This window comes from Condylura cristata, unplaced genomic scaffold (assembly GCF_000260355.1).
Source record: "Condylura cristata isolate star-nosed mole 26May11 unplaced genomic scaffold, ConCri1.0 scaffold00012, whole genome shotgun sequence".
NCBI lineage: Eukaryota > Metazoa > Chordata > Mammalia > Eulipotyphla > Talpidae > Condylura > Condylura cristata.
The window spans coordinates 54976590-54998481 of record NW_004567113.1 but is presented as its reverse complement, the minus strand read 5'-3'; the positions used below and the strand labels follow the sequence as shown (position 1 = coordinate 54998481).

The following is a 21892-nucleotide window of genomic DNA, read 5'->3' as shown; positions in this document are numbered from 1 at the left end:
CGGCCTCTCCGGCCCTCCGGCCCTGGCCGTCCTGCGCCCAGGCCGGCTCCCCGCCCGTCGTGCGCTCGGCTCTCACCTGGGCCTCCTCTGGGCTTCCGGGAAGGTGTGTCTCAGGGGGAAGCAGCTCTCCGGCTCGGGGGGCAGGGGCTGGTACTTCTTTGGGAGTGTCGTCGGCGGCCTGCGTGGGGGGAGTCCCGGCCTGGTCATGGGCGGCCCCAGGCCCCGAGCACGCAGGGCTGCCCGTGCCCCCCAACTTCAGCTCAGAGGGGGCGGCTTGGGCTGGCTCCTCTAGCCACCAGGCAGGAGGGCAGAAAGTCACATTTGTGCTTCATCAAGGTGACACCACATGACAGCGTTATGTGAGCCTCAGTGTGCGCCCCGAGAACCCACCGAGGCCTCCATGACACCAGGTTCACCCAGAGTCCGTCTGCCCTCCACACAGCACCCCCTTTCCTCCGTCGGCCCCCTTCCTGCCGGGAGCTAATAGTGGCCTCCTCTTAGCGGCCAAAGTCCGTCCGTCTCCGCTGGCTCGCCCGCTTGTTCGCTTGTGCCCTGCACCCCGAGAGGCCGGTGGGCTTCCCTGAGCATGGCGGGGAACCCCTCCGCGCCGCCTTTCCCAGAGGGTGACGTGTGGGTCACTCTTCAGAGCTGCCCCAAGCCCCCACCTGTGTGCGTGTTGGGGGGTCCCCCGCTTCCAGCTGTGTTTCATTTGCTACCCAGGTCTCTTGACTTGCCGGCTGTTTATGCAACTAAAACTTGGGGACCCTACTGCCTACCCCCATGCGCCTATGCTCCCCCAGCTCAGTGCCTGCAGCCTCTCCCCCCACCCCGGCCACCGTCTGCCTCAGCCGTCGAGCTCCGCCCGCGGTCCGGTCCATCTAGCAAGTCTCACCGGGGCGGCGGCAGCGGCGTCTGCGGAGTGGAGAGAAGCAGAAGTTAGGGCTCAGTCCGGGGCCACCTTCTGGGGTTTGCGACTAAGAGCCACAAATGCCAGCAACCCGGGCCTCCGCGCCGCCCTCCCGAGCTGCTGGGAGCGCCTGTGCAGTCGCTTACCTGGCTTCTCTTCATGCGTGCGTCCCCTGAAACAGAAGAGGGAGCACAGGTTAGTTTGTGGGGAGCCCCCAGCTGCTGCTGCAGAGGCTTAGCGGGGAACCCTGTTGGAATAATCCCTTGCTAATGCAAGGCCCCCTGCCCCCAGCTGCCACCCCCACCCTGTTACCCTGCAGTGATGGGGTCTCGCTCAGCCTTCCCCTTTGTAGCTCCTGTGGCGGGGGGCGGGGACACCCAAGGCCCTCTGCACCTGTCTCCTTCCTCCAGCCCTGCTGCCCTTTATCCGATGCCTTAGAGGAAAACAGCGCCGTTTCCTGGTTGGTAGCCTCTCTGGGGGCCCGGGTGCAGCTCCTGCGTCTTAGGGGTGACAGAACTGAGGACGAACAAGGACAGTGGCTTGGGGCCGCCCAGCCCCCGGGGAGGCTGAGAGGGGCCTGGAAAGGACTTTGCTGGTGTGGAGGTTGTTTCTCTTCCAGGTTCAGCCCCGAGCTGCTTCTGGAGCTTAGTGGGGCAGTGGGCATGGGGGTCCGTGGGCACCAGGGGCCTGTAGGCACGGAGGGAGGGGTCAGTGGGCACTGCCGGGGCCGCGGGCAGCAGGGTCAGCAGCCACAGAGTCATTCCCCCGGGCCTGCGCTTCTGTTTGAGGCTGCACAAGAACTTGCCCGACCCTGGCGCATCTTACTGCTCGCTCACTCGTGGCTCCAGGGTGGGCATGAGCGAGGCGGCCTCACCTCAGGGTCAGTGAGCGAGAGGCAGCCTCACTGTCACATCCCGCAGCCCTGGTCATCTCCCCGATAAACACGGCCAGTGTCTGGTTCTGACGGCGGGAGCCTTGTTAATAGCCGAAGACAGCCCAGATGTCTGGAACAGCGGAGAAGCTACGTCTTGAAGCTGAGTCTCTGGAGTCTGAATCCTGATACTGCTGTTTCCTAGGTGGGGGGACTGGCAGGTGACCATTAAACAAGGGACAGAAGCAAAGTGGACGGCTGATTTCCTCATCCGGCAAAGCAATCAAGGGTCCTCAGGCTTGGTCAGCTCCCGTGAGGGCTAAACAGCCGGGTCTCTTCCGCTCGTGGCTTTTCATGGTGACTGTCCTCTGTGGGGCGTTAGTCAGGGGCAGGGCCCAGCTGGCCTCCCTGCCGAGGGGCGCCCCGTGCCCTCTGCCCCGGAGGGTGCCCACCCCAGGGCGCCCAGCCTGGCCCTGCCCCTTCTGGAAATCCTCTGGGCGGGCGCCCTAGCCAGCTGGCGGCCGCCGGTAACTACACCCCCCACGACTGTCCTCGTTTGCTCCTCAGGCTGAGCCAAGTTTGACTTGAGCTGCAGAATCTACTGCTTCTTGGGAGGTGGCGCGCAGGGCGGCGGTGGGGCCTGCCGGGCGTGTGGCCGTCCTGCAGCAGCCGGCGGCCTGAGGCCAGGAGGGGCCGGCGGGGCTGGGGCGCTCCTGGCTGCGGATGGTCGAGCAGACCCCCTCCACCAGGCGTCTCCAGACCCGCTCTCCCAGGGCCGGTGGGCCGGTGGTCACAGTTCCAGACATTCACTAGGGCACTTCTACAGAGCCACTAAAGAAGAATGATAGAAACGTCACTATGTCAAAAAGAAGGTCTCAGCTGCTCCAAACATGACGCCTAACGATCGCACTGTGAGTTACCCGGCTCTTGAAGCTATTTATCTGTCATGTCTATGGTGGGAACTCGAGATGCCCGTTCCAAGTGCACACTCAACCATCAAGCTGGCTGCGTGAATCTGGCTAAACTTCCAGGCGTCCTGATGGACTGCTTTGCAGCTTCGTGTAAGCTTAAAGCGACAGAGATGTGCTAACAAGGCACATATAGGCGTTCTGTGTCCCCTTGTGAAAAGAAAATGAAGGAAGCAGACCAGTATTTGGAAAACGGCATCCGTCTCAACTCAGAGGCTGTTCACGTCATTTAATCTTGACTAGCTCCAGAGACAAGAGGTTAGCAAAACTCAACACAAGCGCTGTGTGAACTTCAACTGGCTTCATGGGTCACTGATGAAGACCTCTGACTGCCGTTTGGAAGTTGTCTGCTACCCACCTTTCTATCGGTCAGTCTGCAACACCCGTATATACGTGCATGCTCAGACTTCTCTGAGGTGCTGTGTGAGTATAACTTGTAAAAATAGGGGCCACTTTGAAGAGACGCCAGCAGCGAGCAAGCTGTTGCTCCACATCTTCGTTGGCATTTGGTGTTATCAGTGTTCTGGACTTTAGTTATTTTCACAGGCGTGTGGTGGTCGCTCACTGGGGTCTTAATTTGCATTTTTAAGTTCGTCACAGCATTTGAGAGGGGACGGTGAAGATAGTTTGGCTAATGTCCTGCATCTACACTGCACCTCGGAACCCCCAGAGCAGAGAGGTCACCTTAGGGTTCCCTCCTGCTGCTGAACCTCCTATGGAGTTGGACAAATGTACCATGACGTTTCTCCATCACTCTAATCTCATACAGAATCTGCTCCTGCTCTGCCTGTTCATCTTCCCCCCAGCCCATAATCTTGGCAACCACTGACATTTGTATTGTCTCCATAGTTTTGTTTTTCCAGCATAAAGTACGAAGTCACTTTTCAGAGTGACTCGTTCCACAGACCTTGAAGAATCCTCCATGTCTTTTCACGAGTCGGTGATTCATCTCTTGCGTGCTGAATACCATTCCATGGCCTGGATGGACCACCGTCCGCTTATCCATTCACCTGCTGCAAGACAGCTTCCAAGTTTTGGCACATCTGTGCACAGTTTCCTTTTTCTGGGTTGATGTAAGTTTCTAGTCCTTTCGGTAAATACCAGAAGCACAGTGTCTGGATCAGAGGGGAAGGACACGTTTGGATGTAAGAAATTGCCAAGCCATCCTTGTGCGTTGCTGAGTCCCTCCAGCAGTTGAACAGAGGTACCGGGCTTCATGGGCGTCTGGCTGCCAGTTTTGCATTTTGGTTGTTCTAACAGGTGTTCAGGGGCAGCTCACTGTGCTCGTAACTAGCATTTCCCGATGACACAGGATGCCAAGCGCTAATGCTCCAGTGAGCTGAGTGACCAAACACACACTCTTGGTACGTCCACCTGTGACGTAGAGGCTGGAACAGAAGATATGTGGGACCAAGAATTTGGTTCTTGACAGAGAGGCAGTGATGGCAGGACACATCCCACACTGGGCTTCTGAAGTCATTCGAGCTGGGCTCCAGTCCTGCCCCTCACCCACTGGCACCTGTGACTGCCCCGGGCTTCAGTTTCCGTGGCGCGAGCACTCACGTCAGGGCAGCGCCTCGGGTGGGCAGGGCTGAGCAGAGTAATACTTGCTTTTCTGCGAACCACCATTCGGTTTGCGCTAAATGTATATGATGGCCTTTCTCTATAAAATCTGATTATAAAAATCAACAGTGTCAGGGAGAGAACATCAGTCTCATGCTCTGTAATTAGAGAAATGGACTCTGGGCTAACTGGGTAAAATTTGGCCTCAATTACGTATTTATTATGTCTAAGAGTCTCAGAGTAGATGACAGTGAACCATTAGGCTCCCCGGTCCCGATGATTAATTATAGAGAAGCCCAAAGAAGCGGCTTAGGATCGAAGTGGCTAATGCATATTTGACAGGGCCTGTTCGAGAAATCTGTCCAAGTTTGTGGAAACTTTCAGAAATTAATTCCAGCGATAAATTGCTGAAACCATTCCGGGGTGGGGGGGGGGGGGATTTAGTCAGGCAAAGCTTTAAGAGCTTCTCGGATGAGGCCAGAGAGTCGTGTGATTTTCAAACACTGGCATTTGAGCCCTGAGTTCCACAGCTGTGTGCCGGGGTCGTGAGGGATGAGGGAACTGAGTGAGGAAATCTCTTTCCCAAACAAGCCCGGGCCTCTGTGACCCAGGTCTCCTGGGAGTGGAGGGAGAGTGGGCAAGCGGGCCCGAGCACAGCGTGAGTGTGGGAATGGGAGCTGAGCTGGGGCGGGCGGGCTTGTATGTGAGGAGCCCGCTCACAGATTCCCTGAATGCTGGGGACACCCCGAGAAAAGAGACTCACGCCCAGGTCACTGAGCGCCAGTACCCAGAAGAAGCACGAGCTTGGTTGAGAAGCCAAGTGGAATTCTACGGGTGCCCTCAAAAGACTTCTGCTGGCTTGCTTTTAGCCAAATTTAGATGCTGAAGCAATTCTACAGATGGGATCTGGAGGCCCAGGGAGAGAATATAATCTGCCTGCGTGTAGGAACAGAGACAGAGCTGAGGCCAGAAACAATCCGGGATTGACTTGGGCATGGTTTGACTTGGGTGTGGGAAACCCGAGGGGGCAGCTCTAATGCGCCTTTCCATGGCTGACCTCCTAGGCTTCTAGGGTTGGTTCAGCAAACACCTCGAAGGCGCCAGCCCACAGGGGCTGGGAGCTCGCTGCAGAAAGATGACATGAGTGAGCTGGGTCTTCCTAGACTGGCTGTGTGGGAGAGCTGCGAGGTTTCCCCAGAGAGAATGGCGGGGCCAAGGCGAGTCCAGAGTGTCCCCAAGAGCCGGGCGGCCAGCTCCTCCAAGCAGCCCCGGGGCTCTCCATTCCCTCCATGCTCCACTGGAAGTTGTTACACCTTACAGGACCCTCAGGGCCTCGCGTCCAGTCCGTGGCTGCTGGGTGGACCCTGCGCCCCGCCCCTGTGGCACCCGAACCTCCAGGGCGCCCACTTGCCGCGGGCTCCGCTCGGCGCTCCTTGCGTCTCCGGCGGCGGCTGCTTCGCGTTTTCAGCGGGAAAGTGTCTCTGCGGCACCTGCGGTCACCGCGCTCCCCTGGACTCCGCACCGCGTCTTTCTCGGCGTGGAGGTGCTCAGACGACACACGGGGGCGGCCAGCGTGCAGGTTCCGACTTCACCTGTGAGCTGGACATTGCACCATGCCTCCCTGCCCCCGGGTGAAGGGCAGTGCCCGCAGGCACGGGCCGCGATCTCCCCGTGGGGCAGGTGGACAGAGAGCCCGGAGCCCTCGATGGATCTTCTGGGCTGTACGCGGGAGCAGCGGCAGGCCAGGCGCCGAGGCGGCACGCGCGGGCCAGCGGGCCTGGCAGGAGGCGGAGCCAGTCCTCGCAGCTCCCCACGGATCTTCAGGCTCTTTCTCTGGGCGCTCCGGGGTTCTCTCTCTTGTTGACCTGTGGCCTGGCCTCGTCTGCAGCCGCCCGGCTGGCCCCGTAGCCTGGTCTGTCGCTGAGGGACGCCGCCCTTCCAGCCCGCCCCTCGGCCAGGTGTGCCCGCCCCTCGGCCAGGTGTGCCCGCCCCTCGGCCAGGTGTGCCCGCTCAGGCCCACGCACCCGCACGCACGTGTCCACAGTCAGCGAGCCGCGAGCCCCCAGCGTGCTCCCAAGCGCCTTCTGCATTAACAGCACACGGCCGCAGGTGACAGCCACGCCACACAGGTAGAGGCAAGCCTGAGTAAGTCACTGACCCTACAGGTGGGCTGCGGCGAGTCGAGGTCAAGCCTAGCGCGGTCGGTAGCGGGTAAGCAGCGGGTTACGGCTACCACCCGGGCAGGCGGTGCCGCGCTCGGCCGCCAGGGGGCAGTGTCGGCCGCCGTTTGACCCCGAAGCCGGCGGGGGTGCTGGGCCTGGGCTGGGACCTCCAGGGAAGCTGCCGCGCGAGGGACCGAAGCAAACACAGCTCCGCCCGGTGCAGCCCGAGAGGGGTGCGGATGGCCAAACGATTACCCGCGGGGTGACCGCGCAACCGCGTCCCGGCTAGGCTTCCCGGCGTGAAAGCAGGAATTGAGCCAGATTATCGTGAACTCAGCTCCGACTCTCATTTCTTTGGCATCTAAATTCACATAAAGGCACAGCAGCAGAAAGGAAAGACCTTTCTTTGTGAAAGGCGAAAAGGAACCCCACGTTGCGTGTTTCAGCGAGGCTCATGTTTCTGGTTTTAGTGCTCAGCCTCCCGTGCTTAATTCTTTCTTTCCAGACGGCATATTGCATTTCTTTACTAGCGCATCCTAGAATGTGGTGTGCTTGCCACCTCACTGCAAACTGGTTTAGAGTTTATGGCTGGTTCACAGCTAAGGCTGGGAGAAATTTGTCTCAGGGTCCTTTACTCTCGGCACTAAAGAGCTAAGCGCTCTATATTTGAATGTTACATCTGTCCCCATCTAAAAAGCCAGTTTCTTCCAGACTCTGGTAATGCTGACTGACGGTCAGGCCAAGCAGCTTAACTCCTTCACTCCCAAACTTTTACCCATTTTTTAGGAATGAAAAAAAGGTAAAACTTTGGGAGAGAAAAGTTCTTGAAATCTGATAGTTTCCAGATAATGTCAGAATCTTGCAAGAAAAATGACAGGAAATATACATTAACATAAATCTATAACTGCTCAGCTTGATGAAAAATATCACCATAAAATTCTGCCATTACTGAACCGCCGATATGTTTTTCTATGACATTTTGTGAGAATGAATAAATTATCTGAGAATGCGCTTGCATCAAAACTACAGAAATTTATAATAAACACATAAATCATTTCAAGCGTTTTCCAGAAAGATGCCTGGTCCCCCAAATGGGGGCATTCATATTAATTTCCCCTTTTCAGCTTTCTTCTCTGCAGAGCACCTCAGAGCTTTGAGGGGTAAAGGAGAGCCACTCCCCACTCTCACTGAGGGGAGCAGCACCCCACCCTACCACCTACACAGCTGGGAGCCTCGTTTCATGGAAGCCCTCTCTATTGTTACGAGTCATTTACAAGAAGCTCTTAGGTTCTCAAAATCGCCCAGTAGCCCCATTAAAATCGAAAGCGTCAACTTAACTCTGAAATCCGAGTCCTCTGTTGCTTTCGAGACTGGTTTGCTTTTTGTTATAACAACTCATGTCCATCAAGAAGCATGGGTCCCCTTTTGCCCAGACTGCCGGGAAGCTCAGAGAACACTGTTTACTTTTGGCAGAATGTGGTGTCACATGCTGAGGACCTGAATTTTTGCTCTTCGCTATGTAGGCTGTAGAGACTTTTCCCTACGATTTTTATTTTTTTCCGTAATGTGGGCGTTTTTTGGTTAATGACTCCAATATCTTCACGAGCCGAGGCAAAGTGTAGCTGACTCTTGGACGGACAGTTATGATGTTGTGATTTATAACGTCTCCTCTTTGCCCCTGTCCTGGCACAGAGCTTCTAGCCCCTGGGCCTTCCCAAGGGGCTGGCTGTGAAGTATGTTATGGTAAGGAGGCACCTGTGGCCTCGGAGGCTGGGGCTGGGTGCCAGTGTAGACGCCCGGGTGACCTGAGGTTAGAACTCACAGTCCGGCCCCTCCAGCCACCTCCTGAGGGGCTTGAAGCTGCGTTCTGTCACTGAGGGTCAGTGCAATTAACCTAGCCTACGTAATGAAGCCCCTGGGTTCAGAGGGCTTCTGGCTGGTGAACAGGGGGCAGTCTGGGGAGAGGGCAGAGGCGGGGGTGGGGGGGCTCCCGCCTCTCCCCCTCACCTTGCTCCCATCTGGCTGCTCCTCAACTCTCTCTCTCTCTCTTTTAATATTGTGTCTATTACATCAGCCTTCATTTGGTACGTTCTTCATCTCAGCTGTAACCCCGTGGACTTCCCACCACCGCTTCCCCCCTGTGCCATCACCCTAGTCCCGGGCGCCCTTCCGGCCCCCCCCCCCCCGTTTTGATCCTGTTCCTCTCTCCACCCTGTAGAGTGGCTTATCTTTTATAGTTGTTTCTTTTCGTTTTCACTTCATTACAATTGCTTCTTCTTATTTTTTTTCTGATCCCTGACACCCCTGCTACGAGTGAAACCAGCTGGTTCAAATGCCCCAAATAGGTGCCTGGGTCCCACAGATGTGGCGCATACACACGATGGCACAGTGCCCTGGCCCGTTCTCCTGCGGCTGCGTGGCCGGCGTGAAGGGCTGCTCCGAGCCGCGTTCTAGCAAAAGGTTCAAACCGAGCCTGGGGCGTCATCTGCGTCCCTCAGGACCGCACCTCTGACTCTCCCATCAAACAAGAGACAAAGGTACTAGGCACGTCGCAGGGCCATGGACGGCTGACAGGCCTCAGTTATCGGGACTCACACGTCATCTCTTCCAGAGGGACGTTGGAAGAAAGAAGATGCCCTGGTAGCTAGATGCTGCTGTATTTCCAGGGCTGTCCTGGGTCCATGGTCCCAGCGCTGCTGAAATGGATTATTTCCTCTCAGCAGCCTCCCTGTATCTTCAACTCAAATTGAGTTGCTTTGCCTAAAGCTTTAAGGTCTGTTTTCATATTAATTAATCAACATTTTAAAATTGGATTTCTACCTTATTGTGAGTTCACTAGGCTATGCTTCAAGAAATAACACAGCCATCTATTTTACACGATCCATACGTTTCGAAACGATTCCTTTCCGAAACTGCCCGACACCCAATATGCGTTTTCACGATCAATGCTCCATCAATAAGGTAAGGTGATTAGAAAGGCATAAGATGTGTGAGCTGCTTTCTGAAATTAGTTTGTAAAGGAGAGTTCCACAGGCCACCTCGCTTAGGGATACCCACGGCCACACAGTGGTCGGTACACGAGGAGCCCGAGGCAAAGGAATAAACTCGCCAGGCGTCGTGAGGGGCTTTACCTTGGCCGTGGTGGCTTCTGGCGTCCTGGGAAGTGGGCTTGCTCACCTGCAGGAGACAACAGGCAGCGTGAGCGTCCAGGCTGGCCCCGGGGCCTCTGACGCCCTGTCACCCTGGCAGGCCGGATGACGGGAGATCATTCTATAACCAGACCTTAACGGGAGAAGATAGGAGAGCCGGGCCTGAACGAGACGGCGCCGGGCTGAGAACGGGCTGGCAGGGAATGCGCCAGCGAGCTGGGCCGGGCAGCCCCAGCTGTGTGTCTCATGCATTTCTGCAGTAAGAAAACGAAACAGGCGCTCCCTGGGGTGGGGACAAGCCGCAGCACTGTGAAGCTGTCCTCAGCCACTGCAGCGCCAGTTGGATCCCTGGCCGGGGGAGACCCCAGGGCACAGCAGACCCCTCCTGCCTCCCTGCTGCTCCCTCAGCAGTGGATTTCAGGGCACCTGCTTGTTCTGCTCCCCACTCTGTCTCTAGGGAGTCCTCTCATCCTCCACCTCTGGCCTGCACCCCAACTCTTGTATGTATAAATAAGTGAGTCGTAAAAAAAAACAAACACAGAAAATGAAACACTAGCACTCCTTTTGAGTGAGCGCTGGAAATTCTCCTGCTTTGTAACTGAGGCTCCGGGAGTTTGCGAGGACTCCTTAGCCCTGGCCAGCGGTGGCCACGCGGAGCTTAGAACTTAGGGCAGATTATGTCCTCAAGGGGTTGGAGCTCGAGTCTGCCCCAAGGGCTGCGCCCAGCCCGGAAGACGCCTGGCTCCGGCCCCAGCTGGCCCCTGGCCAGCGGTCCTTCTCTTTTCTGGGCGCTGCACCAGCCGTGGGGTCCACCCCCACCCCGTCCCTGGACCCGACCTGCTCACCACCGGGGAGACGCTGGCAGCGGCTGGGGGTGGCCCTGGGGGCCGCAGGGGCTCTGAGGGCCACACAGTCGGCGCTTACTCACGTCTTCCAGCCTCACGTGCGCCATCCAGGCCTCTCTGTCCGCGGGGACAGAGGCCGCGCTGTCCCGGGCAAAGGGAGCGTCCATCACGGCCTGGAAGCAGCGAGTGTCTGCGGAAAGGGAGGCTTCAGACTCCTGGCGCGCCACAGTCCGTAACAGAGGCGTCTGCAGACGCGAGGAGCCTCTCCTGCTCGCGGGGGGCGCTGGAGGGGAGGAGCCCCCACTTGGTCCCACGCGCCCGCGGCGGAGTCTGGACTCGAGCACCCCTCACCCGGGGCCACGTGGGAAGGTCAGCTCGCCCTCAGCTCGGCTGTGGCCCCTGTACCCCTTGGGAGCTCGGAACCCCACACCTTCCCTCAGACTCCTTCGCCGAGCCGGGGTCCTGTCAGCGCTCAGGCCTCAAACCTCGGCCCCGCCCCCCCACTCCCCCAAACAATGTTGCCCCAAGTTGGCCGAAGGCAGAGGCGCCCCGGGCTCCCCGGGGTAGGAGGCAGCCTGCTGGGGATCGCGTTGTCCTCCATGCCTGGGCGTGATGGGCATCCTGCGCTCCCGGCGTGGGGTCAGCTGCAGGCTGAGTCGCTGGGCCGCGGGGACAGCCCCTCCCGGCCCTCCCTCCCCTCTCCCCCTGTCTTACAGGTCTCTGCGCCCACCTGCCTCGCTCTGCCAGGCTCAGGGGCGGGCCCCAGGCTGGGAAGGGCAGGGGCTGCGGTCGCCCAGGGCTACCGAGCCTGGTTCTACCCCGCCGCCCCCCTTCACAGGCGAGAAAAAGGGCTTCCCCAGCTGGTCACAGCGTCAGCGGGAGATGGCTCTGGTTGGCCCCAGAGCCCTCGCCCTTGCTGACCAGCGTGCGGCCGTGAGGACAGTGTGTCCAGACCCCGGGAGCCCCGGAGGTTACCTGCGTATTCTGGTTCCTTGATGGGCCTGGTCTGGACGACCCTCACGGGTCGCCACCTCTCTGCCACACAGAGCCTGGGGTCCTCGTATTCGTCGTCTCTGTGGGCTTTTATTCCATCCAGGGAGGCAGCAAAGTTCCCTTCCTAATGGGAGGGAGCCTCAGTGAGTGGTGGGCGGTGACGGACAGAGCCTGAAGGCCCGAGAGGGCCTCTCGCTGCCGGGCAGTCAGGTCCCAGGGCAGGCAGGGTTCTACACAGTGCCTGCGTCGGTCACAGGATCTGGGCACGCCGCGAGCGGACTCTGAGGGTGCAGCTGCCTTGAAAATAGGGAGGTTACCCTGGTGACAGCGGCCCAGGGCCATCCCACGGGCTCTTCAAAATTGGTGAGCGGCTGAGGCCAGACTCCAACACCCTGCCCAGGAGAGCCTCAGACCCACTGTGGGCCCTGGCGTGGGCCGAGCACCCCCCTCCCATGACAGCACCCCCGCCATGATAGCATGTGGGGCAGGGGACCCTGGCTGGAGGGAAGGGCACCCCCCCCCCCCACCATTGAGAGAGCCTGCACCAGCCCTGCAGACTTGCTCCAGCACCATACAGAAATGCCTTGGCTTACTTCTTTCCAGAAAGAGACAGTTTTAAGTATAATGAGTTATACCAATCCCAGGAGTCAGGGGATCTTTTTTTTTTTAAGATTGATTTATTTATGCATGCAGGAACTGGGTGCAGGCCATCAGTATAGGGGGTGAGAAGATTCACAGAGACAAAATGGGGAGCAGAACAGGCAGATCGTGCAAAGCCCACTGCTGAGGGAGCAGCGGGCGGGCCAGGAGAGGTCCGGCCAGGAGAGGTCTGCCGCGCCAAGCGGGTCACCCCCAGGCTGGGGACCTAATTCGCCCTGCAGTGGCTGAGGACAGCCTCACAGTGCTGCGCTTTAACCCCTTGCGCCACCAGGGCGGGCCCTCCAGGGCTTCCTAACCTGTCTCTAGCTATCCATCCTTCCACCGCCCAGGTCAGTCCATCTATATCCCACCCATCAGCCACAGATACGTTTGTTAAAACTATTGAGATTATGGATACATTTGATAGTAAAATTACTTATACTGTATATATTAGACACTTGCTTTCATGTTATAAATGTTAATCATCAAAAGTTTTAGTAAATATTATTAATAACATCATGATATGATTATATCATAATGTTCAATTATTTTTCTACTGTTGAATATTTAGTATGATTCCAACATGTTGCCATTTAAAATACAATGTTATAAAATATGAATGTGTGTGTTTAAATATTAATGCAAATTTTAGGTTAGCTTCTTAAATTCCCAACCATAGAATTATTGGGTCACAGAACATGGACATTTTTCTAGTTAATATTAATATGGTTAGTTAATATTACGAAATTGCTTTTCAGAACGTTTGTTCCAATTAACACTGGACCATGAGTTTAGAAGGGTGTTCTTCCTGTCACGCACTTGCCAGTACCATGTTCTGATATTTTCACCTTCTCCAGTCTAACAACCACCAGGGAAATGAATTTTTGTCTCCATTTCATAGCGGACGGATTGGAATACAGTTTTATAACCAAGAAATGCAGTTTTCCTGCCAGGAAATTGTGTCATCTGAAAGTCTGTCTTCCTTGCAGAAAACCACTTACTTTGTTAAAAGCAAAGACTGAAAACTCAGTAAAGGGGTGACTGACTTACGCAATCCAGAAGCGGCTCCTTGATCGCCTGGTACTGACCTGCAAAAAAACAGCCAGCGAGTTACTGCAAAATGCTGAGAAGACTTGGCCCTTGTTTCTCTCCAGAAATCTGTGCTCCTTGTGATTAACTTTCTGGACTGTAAACGCTCAGTATGAAGTAGCTATGCAGTTTCTCCTTCTCGCAAGGGCTCTTGCAACAGGGTCATTGGAACAGAAGGGAGGGAGGGGCCCAGCCGGGCAGGCTTGCTCTCTCGCGCTTAGGTGGGACACGACGGCAGAGACCCCCATCAGCTCCGCCCGAAGTCGGGGCCCAGCAGCATCTCAGCCAGGGGCAGGCGGTCTGCCCGGTCTTCTCCCCACGACACACACGTCCACTTGCAGTGACCTGTCCACAGTCTGCCTCCTTAAAGGGCTCAGTGTTTCGGGGCGGGGTGAGCCACGCGGATCAGCTCTGCCCATAACCCTGAGTGACTGTCGTCCTCCACCTGCGGGTTTTCAGGCTCAGCACCCGCACGCGCACGGTGCTTGAAAACCGTCGGACAGTCGCCAGGCGCATTCTTTACTCTGCACTTTCAATTTACCTTCGGTCACGCAAAACCACGACCGTCCGCTCCGGCCACCTGCAGGCGTGCCGCTTCCTGGTGCCTTGATTTCCCTAAGTGGCATCACAGTCTCATTCTTAGTCTACATGGAAAAGCATCGTAGGCAACATTTGTTCTTACCCTAATCCCTTTATTAGCACACAGGAGAAGTTTCTAGCAGATGTCAGGACGAGAGCTGTGTGCTTCTTAGCAGGCTGATTTACGAGCAAACGCCAGCCCCCTGGGAGATCACCTCTCCCTTCCTTCCGCTGAAATCTCGGGGCAGGTTTCTGACTGTGTGCAGGTAGCATGAGACCACGCGGCTGTGTTTCTGCCTCTGGCTCTGTCTTCATTCTTTTCTTAAACTTTCATCCTTTAACCCTGAGTTCTCTTGCCACACCAAACAGGAAATAAACCACTGCAAGCGTGTGCCAGCTTGCCCAAGCCCTTCGCCCGTGGATGTGTGAGTGGCTGGGCTCTGGCTCAGGGGAAACCCGCCCTCTGGGATTTGCCAGTGAACTCAGGCTGAGCAGCCGCCCCCTGGCAGGTGCCAGACCACCCTGGGCACCAACTTCCTGCCCCCGCCCTCCTCACCCCAACCGAGACCCCAAACCCCCAGGCTTCCCAGGCCTTCAGACTAGCAATGTGTACCCTCCGGTGGACTGAGCAAATCGGTGAGGTCACCCTTACAGACGGGCTGGCCTGGAGGGGAACCATGAGCAGCATTGGGGGCCTCCGTTACCATCTTCACGACCCAGGAAAGCAGCTAGTTCACGGTTGGATTCAGGGTTCAGTGTAACTCCACGTGGGGTCAGCGCCGCAGTGACCATGACCGTCCACCCACCCACCCTGTCTTCTTTCCCCAGGGCAGCACTGCGGACCACACCCCAGCTTCCCAGGCAAGCTTCCTGCCCCTTCTGGCCCCAAGAGTGCTGATTCCACCTAGAACCCCCCTCCCGCCTCTCCCTCCTCTCCCCCATTTGCTTTCCAGACGCTCAGGGGACCCTTCAGCTGGTCGCGGGGGTCCCGAGCCTCGCGAGCGAGGGCGGCTGGGTCCTGCTCACCGGCAGCACAGAGCGCGACAGCCGCGGCACTGGCCGGGCGTGCTGCCCTGCAGGGGCCGCCTTTGGTCGCCATCCTCGCAAGGCTGCGTGTGCTGTTGGCGGTGAGAGGAATGTCGAAAGCATCGCTTCGAGCGAAGTCACACCATGGGAGACACCAGAAACAAAACGGACAAACAGGACCCGGTAAATCGGTCCGCGCCCTCCCCGCGCACCGGCCGGCCTCCCGCCCCCGCCCTCTCTCGCCCGCCTGTTTCCGCTTCGTCTCTGCGCCGCAGCTCCGCTAACCTCCTTCCACCTCAGCAATGCTGTCCTCAGCCCAGAACCTTCTGCCCAGGTTCTGTCCATGCCTGGTGCTGTCCCCCACCCGGTGGTCATTTCCCTGGGGGAGCTGTCCTGACCCCAGGCTCAGCGGCAAAGCAAGGGCCCTCTCCTGCCCTGGCCCTGTGCTGCCTCGCGTGTCCAGCGTGCCCCGCAGGGCAGGCAGGGAGCTTGCTGGGGGCTTGCTGGGCCCGTCCCTTCCCCTCCCCACGGGTGCTCAGTTCGAGAGCGTTTCCCGCGTCCTTGACGCGAGCATGCTCCAACCCTTGCGGTTTCCATAGTGTCTTGCAAACTTTAAGACATCTTCTCGAGGAAGCCAGCTTTGGGGCTCACCACTACACAGCGGACCTCTGGTCAGAGATAAGAATGGCACGCACGGCCCCAAACGGATGCCCTTGAGCCGGCCCGTCCCGACTTAATAACCTGTGATGGTTTCAACCTGTGCCCAGCCAGGCCGCGCAAGTAATGGAGGCTTTGCAATACCGAAGATGCGCCAGCAGGGGGCACTGTCTGTTCGCATATTCTACCCCTGCCTTTCCTCTCGCAAGTCTTAAAATCCTTATTCATTTTTTTAAAAAGTGGACAAAAAACAAACAAAAAAACCCCACAAAAAACCTTCATGACCAGTATCCTAGAAAACTGAAAAAAGAAAGTGTTTTGGGACAAAATGAAATTTCCTGTCTGTTTAATTCAAGCAGACGTTATATATCTTTAGCAGAATTTTTATTGTGCTCCGTGACATCAGCTAGAAGGAGCCACAATCTAAGTAGAGCGATGGCTCCAATTTAGTTCTCCGCTGAGTGGGAGGGGGAAGCCCCCGAGTTATTTTCGAGGCAAGCGTGTCGCCCATATCTGCACGGCACTCTCACAGGAGACGGGGGTGCTCGTAGGGCCCCCACGTTTCAACATGTGCCTGTCTTTCTCAGGCTGTATCTTTTAAAAATAGATTGTTTTTGCATACAGAAATGCATTTATTATAGAAAAAATAATACAAAGAAGAGAAAATGATACAAAGAAGAGAAAAAACCCACACCAATGTTCCGATACTGAGACACTTAGTAGAAAAGCTGATTATAACTAAGCCACAGACTACAGGGTGTATCTGTGGGATCACACTGTATGCCTACTGTACTTTCTTTTCAAGCATATATGTTTCTGAATTTTATTTATTTATTTTTTTGTGTAGAAGACCTGGGATACAGCTCAGAAGTGCAGGGAGTGAGAAGATTCATCAGAGACAGGGCAGAGAGAGGGCAGGTGGATCTACTGAACACACTGCTGAGGGAGCAGGGGGGGGATGGGGGAGGTCTGCTGTGCCCCGTGGGTCGCTCCCTGGCCGGGGAGCGAACTCAGGCTGTGACAGTGATAGTGCTGAGACTCAGTTCCTGGGCCACCAGGGAGGCCCCGTCCACTCTCTTCTTGCCTGCTTTTTCACATAATGGCACGATATAGCACACACCTGTTATTAAATGTGCTTCCACACCAACATCATTTTTGCTGGCTGCATAGTAACCCCCAGATGTCTTTCCCATCATATTTTCAACTAGTCCTGGGTTAAAAGAACCTCAGATGACTTAGAAGTGTCGGGAAACGGTATAGACAGCACTGTGAAGAGCAGTAATTCATCAGCGCGCCCTCAGCTGCTTCCTCTGTTCTACTTGAGTAGAGCGAGCAGAGGCTCGTACGCACCTGTTAGGGTGCTTTGCTGCCCGGCATCTCTGGCAGGGTGTAGATTCTGTGGGGACCTGCAGCCCCGGTCAGTTTCATCTCCATCGATGTTTTGGGGGTTCTGATTTGATTTCTGTTCCCTGTTGTGCCTCTAGACACACATGGTATACGCCTGCATCAGCTTCTCCCTCCTCAGGAAGGTGAAGTGCAGGTGGGAGGCAGGGCTGCAGGACGTGACCAGCGGTTCCCCAGCACACTGGTTCCAGGCCCATCCCCTGCAGACTCCTCTAGACTCCCCAGGTCTCAAGAGCAGAAGGGAAGGGGAGCTGGCTGGCCGGCAGGCCGAGGGGATTTACTAGAGACCAAAGTTTCCAGAGCAACTTGGAGGCATCTACCTGAGAGAGCGCAGACTTCGCCAGGGCCCGCGGGGAAGCTCCATAAAGCATTTCTGCAGGAGGGGAGCATTTCTGGTGCTCCCCTCTCAGTGGGGCTACGCCCGGCTTTGATTCGGCTCTTCTGCTGTTTCAGGGGTTCAGGGGGGCTGAGGGTGCTGGCTCCAGGCTGGAAGGGCACCGTGACAGCCTTTGGACCACCCGTGCGGACTGCAGCGCCCCTGTGATTTCTGTCACACCCCTGCGTCTTCATCTTGTCTCCGTCTCTGCTTTTCCTGCCTCACTCCTGTATCGCTCTTAGCCACGAGCTGCCTGGGGGCTCTCCCGAAATATCGATGTTTCAGGATGAAGCACATGCACTTTCACTCAGACTTTAATGGCCTCCCGTCAGGTGTGCAGCTAGGCCCTGAAGAGATGCCCGGGAAGCATGAGGTGTGGCTTCTGGTGCATTTACCCACGGGGACCGAACTGCCCAGCGGGACAGCACTCCTCGGCGGTTCTGGCTGGCACCCAGGCAGACCCATGCCCGCTGCCCAGAGCAGGGCGCAGCCCTGGGGATCTGCACTAGGTCCCACACACAGCCAATGGGGGGAGGCACGATGCCCCAGTCTGTCTGCCAGAGGGACCCCCAAGCTCGGGGGAGTCGCAGACGGGAGGCGAGAAGGACAAGACCCTGCGTGTGCTTGGTCACAGCACAGGCTAGCGCGCCATCGCGGGGAACACGCACAGGAATGGAGAGAACCTGAGACCCACAGGACTGCCCGGCGCGCAGGCCGAGCCCGACTCACCTGGGGGGCTGCTGACGCGAAGCCACGACCTAGGGCAGAAGAGAGACTGGGGTGAGGGTCAGCGGCCTGCAGCCCCGCCCCGGGGCGTCAGGTGGCCAGAGGCCTTTCGGGGTCAACCCTCTTTTTGTCGGTGTGGAGCCCCATGACAAGCTTCTGTGAGTTTCAGGTGTGCGTGTTACAAGCCATCACCTGTATCCAGGTGACGGGACGGCTGCTTATGTCCATGCTGTTCTGGCCAAACCAGCACCTCACTGCGGAGGACGCAGGAGACAGTAAATGCACGCGGAGGCAGAGAGGGGCCACGGCCGAGGGGCCACGGCCACGGGGCCACATGCAGGGCCCTCCCCGGGCCCAGGGCAGCCACGCCGCGGCTCCCAGCAGCCACCGGCTCCTTCGGACCTCTGCCTTGGGGCCCGGGTTTTCCGTTTCCGGCCTCGGCGGCCAGACTGAAAGCAACGCTGCCCCCTTTCAGGTGGCTCTGGGCCACGTGCCTTTCTTCCCTGCTGAGTTCCCTGTCCACGCCTGTGTCTGCCCTGCCGTCCACTCTTGGACGCAGTGCCTTGGCCCCCCCTTTTCCCAAGCTTCGGGCCCTGATCTGCAAAGCCCTGGGGCGTGGGTGCTGGGGCGGGTGACAGGCTTGGCTCTCTGCGCCTCCCGCAGGGCCGCCCGCACCTGCCCTCCGAGGCCTCCATCTGCGTCACGGGCGCAATTACCGAGCATCGCAACGCACACCGGGGTAAATATTTGTGAGGCCTGCTGGGCGCTGGGGTACTGGCACACAAGAGTTAAGTGTGGGCCGCTAGGAGCCAGGAGACGCGGCCCACAGCCCAGCTTCCGGCTCACGTGGTCCTGTTTCGCCGTTTTAACCCTCAGAGCCACCCTCTGGAGCTATCCCAGGTCCACGTGACAGTTCAGAATGTGGGGGCCTCAGTGGGGCCCCACACTCACCCAGACACACCGAGAGGGGAGAATTTGACACCAGCCCCTGACCCACCTTGGCCACCTCCCCGGCCCTCCCCTCGGGGCAGGGGCGAGTCACCCCTGGCGGCGGCTGGGACTGGGACCCTCGTGACAGGTCCTGGCGGCCTCTCCAGTCGCCTGAGATCCTGCAGAAGTCCACGGAGAAGCAGCCGGCCAGCAGGCGTTAATCAGGGGCTGAGGCTCTCCCGCCTCTCTCTGACATCTTGGTTCTTGGACTACCACCTCAGGGGTCTCCCCAGACTAACTTCTGGGTGCCAATTCTCCCCCGACGGGGGCGGGGGCCGGTGGGCCGCATGTCCCGTGGCGCCCTGCCTGCCGTCTGGAGGGCGTGGCCTGGCCAGGGGTGAGCCTATGATCCTCATGTCCAGGACTCTGGGGAGAAGGGCCGCTTTTAACTGGGACCCATCCTTCCCCCGACCTCTCTCGGTTTGTGGGCTCAGAGGCTGAACGCCCCAAGTGGGCTGGAGGTCGGCAGCTTGTTGTTCCACGTGGCAGCTGCCAGGAGGCAGAACGGAGGCCTCTCGGCACCCAAGGAAGGCGAGCGAGGGGCTGGTGTCTGCAGCCCACTCTGGCGGGCGGGCTCCCCACTCTGCCGCTGCCTCTAAGTTAAGCGGCTTGCCTTGAGGGCACCGTGGGCGAGGCGGGCAGTGGGCAGCGGGCAGCTGTCCGTGCTAGTGCCTGACACTCACCTGGAGCAGAGGCAGGCCCGGGCTCGCGGCTGCTGGGAGAGGCCGTCTGAAAGTGGCCTCTTGATCCGCCCTGCCTCCCCGGGGCCCAAAGCAGAGGCGCTCACTCATCTGTCATTTCCTCCGGGGTTATGCCCCCCAGGGCTCTCCCTGCGTCACTGCAGGCCAAGTGGATTAGCAGAGGCCGCTCTGGCGAGGCCGGGAAGGTGTTGTGACTCCAGCTGAGCCCGGAGAGGAGCGGAGGGGAGCGGTGCTGGGAGTTTGCCTCCGGGGGCCTGGAAGCAGGGGCGGGGGAGGCGGGCAGGGCGCCCAGTGACATCTGGCTGGACCCCAGCAGCTGACACGCGCTCTGCAAGGGCCCCGCGCGGACACCCCTGCACCTTCGCCGCCCAGGATGAAGCGCGGAAGGTGCCGCCCGTGGACTGTGAGGAGATGGAGCTGGCTGTCCTCCCCCTGGCCGGCAAGGTGCTAGCGAGTGCCCTGGGGGGTCCCGCGGCCCCTGGCTGGCCGCCTGTCCTGACAGCTTCGGTCCCCTTCCCCGTCTGCTCCTTTGCCAGTGGGCCCCAGGTCCGGCGCCCCGTCCGTGCTTCCCAGGGGATGTGGACAGGCAGGTGTCCATCGGGCGGGGCTGCCCAGACTAGGCACCTAACCATCCCGGGAGGCCACCAAGCCCGTGGTTTTCAATATTTAAGGCTCATTACAAATAAAGATTAAAATTTTCTGATTTTTAATTTTTAATACTTCTTAATAATTTAATACCTGGAATACATTTTAATTTTTAAAGGACACGGAATTAAATTCCCCTTGGCTCCCCGACCCCCGGCCCCGAGCCTGGGGGGGCGGGATCTGACGCAGCGGGCAACGCCCCTGCTGTGGAGACCAGCTCCTCACCCCCTCAGGGTGGCGCCTGTGATGGCCTCGGGCCGGGCGCCCCCAGGCACCCTGGGAAGCTCAGGGAGGCCCTGGCTCAGCTCCAGGAGGCCCTGGCTCAGCCGCACACCTCGTGGCCCCTGATATCCAGTTGACCTTAGAGTCAAGTTTTCAGTTTTGGGCCAATTGGCATCAGTGTAGTCAAAAGAATAGAGTCCACAGGTCCTGGAGTCATCCAGGTGCCGTCTAGAGAGAGCCACAGAAGCACAGCAGTGCCCAAAGTCACCCCTTCTTCCTGTGCCTCGAGGAGCTCAGGGCCTGTAACGGTGCACCCAGCCTCCCAGCCACTCAAGGCCGCAGGACTTCTAGCTCAAGTTTAGGGCTTTTGTGCCAAGTCAGCACTGGGCAATGCTGAGCTCAGCTGTGGGCTGCAGGTCGAGGGAGCGCGCTCTGGCCAGCTCCCCAGGGCCACGGGGTGGTCCACACCTGCCAGGAGGCAGGACACCCAGGGCAGGGGCGGGCGGGGCAGCGAGGCTGGGAAATGCACCTGCAGAGACCGGGGCAGCCGATGAGAGCACGGAAAGGCCCGGGCGCTGCGGGGCGGGGGAGCTGGGCCAGGTCCCGGCAAGGTGTGCTCGGCTCGGAGGTCCCGAGGCCGCGAGAGCCCAGGGCCTACCGCGGGCAGGAGGGCGGCGCACCTGAGCCGCGGCCGCCACAGTGAGCTTCCCGCTTCCCACGGGCTCTAGCGTCTGCGTCTGGTCACCGGGCTCCTGGCCAAGGTTTGCACACTGGCAACCAGGACAGAGGAGGGGCCAGGCAGCTTATTAATGCAGGGCTGGGACAGGCTGGCCAGAGAAGTGAGCACGATGGGGTGAGTGAGCGTCACCGCACACGTGTGCAGGGGGAGCCCCAGGAGCCGAGCCCCAGGAGCGGAAGCCCCAGGAGCGCGAGCCCAGGGTGAGGACCCTGCAGCCAGTCTGGGTCTCCACGCCGCTACCCTGCCCCAGCCAGCATCCCGGGCTGCTGAATCTCAGGCCTATGGGGTGCACGTGACAGACGAGTTGGGGGGCCCTCCCCAGCCCATGGCACTTTGGAACAGATGAGACTCACTGCAAGGTGCGGCGAGGCCAGGACGCCTCTCTGCTGAGAGTGGATGGGCTCATCTCTGACCGGGACACACGGGCTGCCAGGCTGGGGCCTCCCTGGGGACTGGGGGTAGGTGCCGACGCGGTGGGGGCTCACCAGTGAGGCCTCCAGGCCCAGAGCCCGGCTCTGTCCTGAGCCCTGCCCCGCAGGCCCTCCCCACCCCCGCCAGCCTCCCCGCCCACAAGTACGATCTGTAGAGACAACGATGCCAGCGTGTAGTAGTTATTGAGGAAAGGCAGTAGGCCTTCTACG

The 21892-nt window shown here is 58.5% G+C and overlaps 1 protein-coding gene across 1 annotated transcript in view; it reads right to left on the bottom strand.

The window, feature by feature from the left end:
* Positions 1 to 21892, bottom strand: part of CLNK (cytokine-dependent hematopoietic cell linker) — a 63506-nt gene that overhangs the window by 21337 nt on the left and 20277 nt on the right. The window contains exons 3-10 of the mRNA XM_004681516.1: positions 17958 to 17986; positions 13148 to 13185; positions 11441 to 11582; positions 10549 to 10655; positions 9525 to 9648; positions 1054 to 1079; positions 893 to 912; positions 77 to 178 (exon numbers count right to left, since the gene is read on the bottom strand). Of these exons, the coding sequence (XP_004681573.1) occupies positions 77 to 178; positions 893 to 912; positions 1054 to 1079; positions 9525 to 9648; positions 10549 to 10655; positions 11441 to 11582; positions 13148 to 13185; positions 17958 to 17986 (588 nt within the window). The remainder of the gene's footprint in view (positions 1 to 76; positions 179 to 892; positions 913 to 1053; positions 1080 to 9524; positions 9649 to 10548; positions 10656 to 11440; positions 11583 to 13147; positions 13186 to 17957; positions 17987 to 21892) is intronic.